Here is an 8,936-nt window from a genome sequence, read left to right as displayed (position 1 = left end):
CCCGTGGATCTCCCGTGTGTAGGATGGTGCCTGGTACATGGAGAATGCCCAATAATCATTTGTGTTCTAAATAAATGAATGGATCCATCTCAAAATATAGATGATTTTATCAATGGGCGATATTTTCTTTACCTGTCTTCCTTTCTTCTGGAGCATCAGAAGAACATTTGCAATGCCTAGCATGGTGTCTAGTTTAGAGGACCAATTTAGTGTAGAGTAAATTAAATTAAGGATCTTGGATAAACAACCTGCCTGGAAGATCTGCCAACCAGTCTTGCAATGTGAAATCTATTATCTAGCCCCGCTCCCGCCTCTATTGACACTGTCTACCTTCTTCCAATACATGTGACACGATGTGATATATGGGAAAGACTTCCGGCACTGAAGTGCAACAGGTGTGGTTGCAGTTCTTCTGACTCGGAATGGCTTGGGACATTTCTGCTCCAAGGCTTGGTTCTCCTATCTGTGAAATGGGTACTGAAATGTCGTAGGCTTGTTATAATGATGCATTGAGATCTATGTTGTGGGATGGTTAACCTCGGACCAATTCCTCAGTGTTCTGGAGGGCAGGGCCTGGGGTTTTAGACCTCTCTGTCTTCTTACAGAACCAGCATGGAGCATAGCAAACACATGCATGTTGACCAAATGAAGGGACGTGAGTACCTCCAGCATTCCTCCCAGCTCAGCTATGTTCTTGTCCCCAGCTTCCCAGCCGTGGGGCCAGAAGTGGAGAGAATCACCTGCTTTCATTCTCTGGGAAACTTCACCAGACGCTCATCTCTGCATCTGAAAGCCTGTTCCCAGCCCCAGTTCAGGAATGTTGGAGGGGCACTTGGTAATGGCTCAAGCAGTAGAAAACAGCAGGGTTAGGATCCACTAGGGATTTGATGCCCATCCCTCTCCCTGTTTATTTGAGAGCTAATTTAATCCATCTGTAGGAGTGTCTTGGTGTGGTTGTACATGTTTCTGTCAGCTGAGGTTTACCTGACGTGAGTTCAGAGAAAGGACTTTTATACTATCTGCATGAGTCTATTTATCTTTCCAAGGCGTTTGGATTTTCCACTATTCCTTGGGGCTGCATGCCCCACCTGTCTCACTATAGGGACCCCTCTGTATGCGAGGAGAACTGGGAAAGGGGACAAGCAGCAGGAGCTGAAGGAAAAGCTAGGCTGTTTACACCAAAAGTTGGGCAATCCCAGATGGGGCCCCTCAAATGTCAGGCTTGTTCCTCTTGACACCAGTGAGATTTCTAGCCCAGTAAGAGCACATTCAGAGCAGGTTTTGTTAACCGCTTTCAGTTCCTGCCTTGGTGCATACGAAGAATACACCGTCTTTTCCTCCCGGCTTCGGTGACCATCGGCATCAACACCACCGCTGGCACTATTATCATCATCATCTCCACCACCACCACCAATAACACTGGCACTGCCACCAACAGCACCACCAGCAACACCATCATCACCAGCACCAACACCCTCACTACTACCATCACCACCACTGACGTCATCACTAACTCCGTCATCACTATCCATATCCTCATTAACACAAAATCCTCTTTTATACAAATAAGATAGTCCGAGCCCTGTGCTCAGAACTGTCATCTACTTAATTCTTACCGTAACTGTGAGATAAGTACTATTTTTGACTCTGGTTTACCCAAGAGGAAACTGAAGCCCAGAGAAGTTAAACAACCTGCCTCAGATCATACCTAGGCAAAGACAGACAGTCAGGAATTAAACTGGCATCTGTCTGATTTCCAGGTCTATACCTTGAATGCTATGTTCTTCTTCAAATTCCCCTAGCCCCTGAAGCTGTAAGTATAAAACAGCTTACTCTTTTGACTGATGGAAAGTCTCAGATTCAGAAAGGTGGAGAGGCTTTGAGATAAACCTAGAAGGGGGCAGAGTGTCTGAAAGATGAACCCCAGAAAAGATAGGCCCCAGAAAGAGCCAGACATCTGAGAAAGCATCTGACGAGCACCGCCCCCCACCCCGCCCCACCACCCTGAGGCTCGGCACTGACACCCCTCCTGATACTTTCTAAGATGAGCAGTCTTTTCTCCTTCATTTTTTCCTTGATTTATAGGACCTTCTGTGAGTGAATTACATCATTTAACTTATATTCGCCCTTTGTTGTCAATTCCTGAGCTTCTGGCTTTCTCCTGGGTAAGCCTTTTGAAAGCCTAGTCATTTTCCACCATATATCCCAGGTATGTGAAGAATATCTGCCATTTCAGTGGAGGTGCACACTCAATGTTTTTGAATGAATAAATGAACAGATGAGCAGACGACCAAAGGAAAGAGTGTGTGCATGAGTGAATGAAAATCGCTGGATTCTGGTCACATCTCTCTATCCACGGGCTCCCCTGCCAGGGCATGTAATCTCTCCTTCTCCACATAAGATATTCAGTAGGAACCATTGCACCTCTGACCCTTAGACACTTGGCGGATTTTCCACAGTGCTAACTTCTCTCCGAGGAATGAATTCTGCACCTTCATTTGCAAGTGTTGCATATGTTTATGATTTATAATGTGAAAGGTGGTTGCCTTGCAGGATGGATGCAGGAGCATCAGCCCTGGGTTCAAATTCTGTTGGAAACGTTTGGTTTGGCACACAAAGTCCTTAACAGAAGTCAAAGTGATTTGCTAATATATTTTTTTTTAAATGAGAGATTTCATATTTTAAAGATTGCGCATTTCTCGTACTCAAGAAAAAAATGGAAACTCCAGCCACCCTAGGCCCACGTGGCCACCTCGCCACATTCAGCTAGAGCTGCTTCGTTTGGAAGCAGCATAGGTCTCCTCGGTTTACCACAGTCCCCACCCTTCCCTGCAGTCTCTCCAGCGCTGAGCCAGGGGGCATTTCAATCTGTCCTCGAGTTTGTATTGTCTCCTTTATTAGATTAGAGGAAGATTTCTTTGTATCCCTACCACTTTCAAAAATGCACCTGTGGGAGAGAGGGAGCTGCATAGGAGGAATACTTTAAAATAATAAAGAGACAGAATGTTTTTTTGTGTGTGTGCACGAAAGCAAAACTAAAATGTTTTCGTACACCTGAAATTAATATGATCTTATATGTCAATTATACCTCAATTTAAAAAATAAGCAAAACCAACCAAGGTTGCCTTGGTACGTGGGACGCTGCCTGGCATGGGAAGTGAAGGACTCTCTGGGGAGTTAGAAAAATCGCCCCCAATGTGAGCACTGGTTTCATGACTAGGCACAACATAAATGTGTATCAAGCCTTATGCTTAAGATCAGCATGTAAGTTTATCTCATTAGGAACTAAGGAACCTCAACGGTATTTGTAGTCTTATTTCTTAAGTGGGTGGCATGTCCATGAGTGTTTGTTATATTTTCTCTTAAGTTTTTCTGAAATATTCACAGTAAATACCACCACTGCCACCATCACCACTACTACTGGTAATAACAATAATACACCTAGATATTAATACCTAGGTATTTAGCCTGCTTCATCCATTCAGCCCACCTGCCTGGTTCCTGTAGGTATTTGAATTTGTGACTCTTGATTTAGGCCTATCTCTCGCTTCACAGATGGGAAAACTACAGCCTAGAAAACTGATAGGATTTGTCCAAAGACGTACAGCAAGGAGGAGCCTGGGCTTTAACTAGAACCTTTGCTACCTCACTCAGCAACCATATATACTTAGTGAGCATCTGCTCTGTGCTAGGCAATGAAGGGCATATCATGGTAAATGAGATGACCACGGACCTGCCTTCACGAAGGTCACTGTTCTATCTAGCATACAGTCTAACACTGATCCAACACACGTGCAGTAGTCATGACACATGATCTCAGTGGCGCTCTCCCATCCACCTAAGTGGTCATCTCCCATACGTGCCAAGAGGTATGCGTGCTTAAGATAGAGCCTGTCATGTGAGAAGCACTGGTGGTGGGCTGCAGCGGCTTGCATGGGCGACACTGTGTGCAGTGACAGCAACTTGCAAAACGTGACATCTGCCATGGTGGGAATGTTTACACCACAGTAACTGGCAAATGCTACAGATCAGAGATCGTTTTTTGTGGAGAGCTTGCTGTTAACCATTTACCAGCACATCTCTGGTACGATCAGTAAATGTTTTGCCTTTGTTATTACTACTGTACGTTCAGGAGAGGCTGGAGTGAACTGCAGTATTAGATTGACCTGGTCCCCCTTCAATTCTTCTTAGGCAAGTGGCTTCCACCCCTGAGGTTCCATTTCCTCCACTGAAAAAACGAAGAGACTAATACCCATCTCACAGGTGTCTGTGTGTGTGTGCGCGTGCGTGCGCAGGCACGCACTTGTGCACATGTGGTGGGGTTGGGATGCAAATAAAGGATGGAAAGTGCCTGATCCAATGCCCGATGCACAGTAGGCATCCATTAACTGTCAGTTCTCACCTCTCACTTTCTTACCCTGGGGGCGAAGGTGACAGGAGTTGGAGCAGAGCCGTGCCCGGACCATCTACCTCGCACTGGCACTCAGAGGCAGACCCTCGGGAGGCAAAGCTATCCAGGGCCCGCTTCTGGACGCCTGCACCAGCAGCCCTGTTTCTGTAGCTCTCGCCACACCGGGGGCGCGGGTGCAGCAGAGGCCAGCTTTTCTGCCGTATTCCTGGAAATCATCAATCTCTGCCCTTCGCCCTCCTCCCTTTTTCTACCACATTTTTTTCCTCCTGGATAATGAGGCCTCCGGAGACCGGTGGAGGTCTGAACCTCGTTATGGCTCTCTCGGTAGGCCGGCATCAATAAAGGCAGGCAGACCAGGGAACTGGGTGGGGGTTGGGGCGGGCAGGCGGCGGGTGGGCAACTGGGGAGGGGGGCTTGCAGGCTTTCAGATCCAGGATTTATTTCACTGTGAATTATAACTGAACTCTTTAGTGCCCGGGGCTCACAGAGGGAAGGGAGGGAATTCACCCCGGGGCGGGGGGCAGAGAAAAGGCCTGAGTGGGACCGGGCCAGGGGACATGATCTGGGCCAGACAACGAAGCCCCACCTCCCACCCCGGTACTGGACGTGAGGGTGATCTCCCGAGTCTGCCCTGTGTGGGGTGCATTCCCCTACCCTTGGGTGTGTGGGGGTCCGGGTACGGTAGAGAGAGGGGAGGTACAGCGAGGAAGGAGCTGCCAATCACAACCCTGGCTCCGCCTCCTGCGTGCCCCTGGCCTAGTCCCCTCCCTCTCCACTCCTGAGCTTCTGTCTGTAGCACGAGGGGCTTCTACTTGGGATGGCCAACCTCCTTGGGATCCTGACACATGGGCCCTGTGCGAGCCCCGGGTGTGTGCGACACATCTGCATTCACCGGGTCTTTGGCGAAAGTCTACGTGGACTCGGTTAAGAATGGGGAGAGGCGCGTTGAGTGGAGGAAACGGGTGAAGGAGCATGAGCTCAGGGAAGCGGGCCTGTCTCGTGGCTGCGGGGGGCGGGGGGAGTCAGAGGCAGAGAGACGGAAGGATGGACATGGTCATGGTCGGTGAAGGGTGGGTGGAGGGAGGCGGGGCAAGGCCTTGGAAGTGCTGGGAGGGGGAAGAGAAAAACAGTGAAAACAGAGGCAGGAAAAGGAAATAAAGTTGGAGATAGAGGTAAGGAAGAAGTGAGGAGAGGGGAACACTGGGGTGCATCGGGGAATAGAGGGGGCTGGCCAGGTCCACAGGCCCAGAGTGCTGAGCAAGCCCTCGCAATCATGCCCTCAGCTCATTTGAGAAACAGTACACCCCGTATCGGGTTCTGCCCAGCTATCCAACCCCAGCTATCCGGGCTGCGATCTGCAGCTGATCTGCAGCGGGCAGGCAGACAGGGAGGCCTCCCAGCGCCCCAGGAAGAAGTACTGGTGGAGAGGCACCTCTGCCTCCCACTTCCTCCAGGGGGAGGAGCCAATGCCCAGAGCCGGTACAGGAGGCCGGAGATGCACACTGCCCTGGAGGACAAGAGTGGGGTCCCACATCAGTTCTGGGGGCCTCTGACTAAATGGGGGACACAAAGGAAAGTGGGAGTGGCCAGCCCCCAAATGGACCAGGCCATGCCACCGGCTGCCAGGAGGCGAGGCCTCCATAGCCTCTTGCCTAGGCAGGTCATCATGGTGCCACGGGAAGAGCATGACACTTGGGCTCAGGCTTGGGTTGGAGCTCACACTCTGGGCCCATCACTCGCCCCTGAGATCTCACTGTCCTCAAGCAGAGAATACAGACAATGCCTTCCACTCTACTCCGTACATTCTGAGATTGAATGCTGTCCTATGTGCTAAGTGCTGGGTGCACGGAGTAGGTGCTTCATAAACAATCGGTGTTACTACTTCTCCACATCACTTATTAATTGCTTTCCACCAAATAAGTAAAGCATGGAGTAAGACACCAGAAATCTAGGCCATGCAATGTGGAAGGCCTTCCAAGAGCTTGTACTAGACAAGCCCAACAGCACCATCTTTGTAACAGAAGACGCGGGTGCTGTGCACACCCAGGAACACGCATGATTCTGTGCTTTCTATTTACGTGTTCTTGGTGTCTTAGTTTCCTCATCTGTAAACTATGAACATCAGTCTTCTTATTCCTAGACTGTCATCAGCACTCAGTGGAACAGTAAATAAAAGGTCCTTAGCACAGGGCCAGACAGAGGGAAAGTATTAAATACTTAAGAACTGGAGAAACGATTATTGCAAACGAGTCCCCACCCCACAGGGATGTGTGACATTTGATGATGATTTAACAAATGTAAAGGGACTAGTGCAAAACCAGGGCACAGTGAGTGTTCAACATGGTCATCTCCCTCCCCTTAGCAGCCAGTGAGCAGCCCCTGTCACTCACCTCCACCCGTGTGGGGTTCAGCCAGTGCGGGATGTCCCGTACGGTCACGTTCACTGGCAGGATGATGGACTCGCTGTTGTGGTCCAGGCACGAGGTGGCACATTCCGACCCTGAAGAGAAGCAGAGTGTGAGGCAGCTGCTCAGCACCATCTCTTGGCACCCATGGGCTGCTCTCAGGAAGTGTGGGCCTTGCCACTTCCTGGTCCCCAGTGGACTGGGCCATCCCACCCCGGAGGGCAGTAGGGAGGAGCAAACTCCCTAGCACAACTGCTTCTGGTCTCCCCGACTCTATTCTCTTGTCTCCAGTCCAGCTGGCACCCATCGCCATACTCACAGGCCCTGAGCCCAGTTTGGTCTTGCTCCTCCGCTGCTTGAAAGCTTTCCAAGGTTCCCCACATCCAGGACAAAGTCCAGTCCCCTCTGTCGGGCGTTCACGGCCTCCCATGGTCTGGTCAATCTCATGTCCCACTAACCACCTTCACGCTTTGCTTAGTCCAACTGGCCTGCACTTGGTTTTCCATCTGAGTCCCACACTTCCTCGCCTCTGTACTTTGCTGCTCCTGTTCACTCCTTCTCTTGAATCATCCCCCATCTGCCTTCGCACAGTCAAATCTTAACGGTTCTTCAAGGCCCAGTTCAAATCCTCCCAGAAGCTTGCCCTGACTTCTGAAGCTGAGTGAGGGCAGTGTTTGACACTGAGTCTCGCTCCTGTGTTGGCCCTACCCCACTGTGCCACATTTCCATGGTTACAGAGATGCCCTGGGAGGACAAGGATGAGGTAGGTTCATCTCTGAGCTTAACCTGGCACCTGACATGCAGGGATTCTGAGTGCACAGTGAGTACCTGAATGGAACACCAGCTTCTTGGCCACACACTTTCTCCTCGCACGGGGCTTACACACACGCCCTCCTGAGTGCCTTCACGACCTTTCCCACTCTTCTTCAACTAGTGCATCGCTCATCACCCTTCAGACCTCGATCCAGTGTCACCTGCTCAGAGAAGGCCTCTATGCTTTCCTGGCAGGCCAAACTCCCTCAGAGGCATCCATCACAGCATTTGTCACATTACCCCTTCCCATTGGCTTTGGTGGCTTTCTTTTTAATATCCATAGCTCTCTTCCCTGCTGGATTGTAATCTCTGTGAGGCCAGCACACTCTGTGCCCCCCATTCTGTGCCCAGAGCCTAGGCTGTCCATGGCAGATGTCAGACACTCAGGAATGAATGAAAGAGAGAATAAGTGAATGATGAATAGGCATTTATGAAGGAATAAGTGGGAATGTAAGAGGATTAGTGAATGGATGAATGACTGAATACACAGAAAGGACTACAAAGAAGTGGGAAAAAATGAATCAGCTAATGAGTCAGTGAAGGCACAGATGACTAACAGGGCCAGAGTTAGGACACAGAAGCCCTCGGTCCAGGGATTTCTCGGTGAAGACAGCTGACTTTCAAGTTCTGGGTTGGCAATTTGACTATAATTTGGCTAATTCAGTCTCTGCCCTGAGCTCACCCATTCTGAAAATCAAGCCTATTCCATGAGGTGTCCCCAGGACTCCAAAGCCTATTCCATGAGGTGTCCCCAGGACTTCATGTGGACGAAGAACTGAGGTCTAGGAATCTGAGCAGGGCCCCGAAGCGGTCATCCCCCTGCCTCAGTGCCAAGACCACGCTTGAACACTACATGGTTCACGAGATACAGTCAACTCTTTTTTAAAAATACTTTATTCTGTTAGCCATTCTAAAGTCTCCCTTCCAAACATATGTATATGTGTGAAAATGTCTGTATTACACACACATAAACATACATGTACAGTTGTACATATATACACGGACTTATATATGCATACGTAGTTCATCTATCCAGTCTCGTTATCCTCTTCAGTCTAAGAGATTCACCAGGACTGAAGAGGGGGCAAAGTGGGGGCGGCGGACGCAGGTTCTAAATGTGTAGAACCTCTTCATTTTAAACGTGGGGAACTGAGCCCAAAGAGAGAGATTCCTGCCTTGCTAGGTGTTTTTCACATGTTGCTCATTCTCCTGCAAATCTGCAAATCCAGCCCTGTGAGACCAGTGTCATCACACCCATGTCACAGGTGAGAGAGCAAAGGATACGGAGCTCAGGTTACAGAGCCAGC

At 49.7% G+C, this 8,936-nt stretch overlaps 1 protein-coding gene across 1 annotated transcript in view; it reads right to left on the bottom strand.

Moving 5' to 3' along the window:
* Positions 1 to 8,936, bottom strand: part of PAPPA (pappalysin 1) — a 191,787-nt gene that overhangs the window by 24,156 nt on the left and 158,695 nt on the right. The window contains exon 18 of the mRNA XM_023531045.1: positions 6,802 to 6,911. Within this exon, the coding sequence (XP_023386813.1) occupies positions 6,802 to 6,911 (110 nt within the window). The remainder of the gene's footprint in view (positions 1 to 6,801; positions 6,912 to 8,936) is intronic.

This window comes from Pteropus vampyrus, unplaced genomic scaffold (assembly GCF_000151845.1).
Source record: "Pteropus vampyrus isolate Shadow unplaced genomic scaffold, Pvam_2.0 Scaffold61, whole genome shotgun sequence".
Taxonomy (NCBI): Eukaryota; Metazoa; Chordata; class Mammalia; order Chiroptera; family Pteropodidae; genus Pteropus; species Pteropus vampyrus.
The sequence above is the reverse complement of the archived record's forward strand: the minus strand, read 5'-3'. Positions and strand labels throughout refer to the sequence as shown.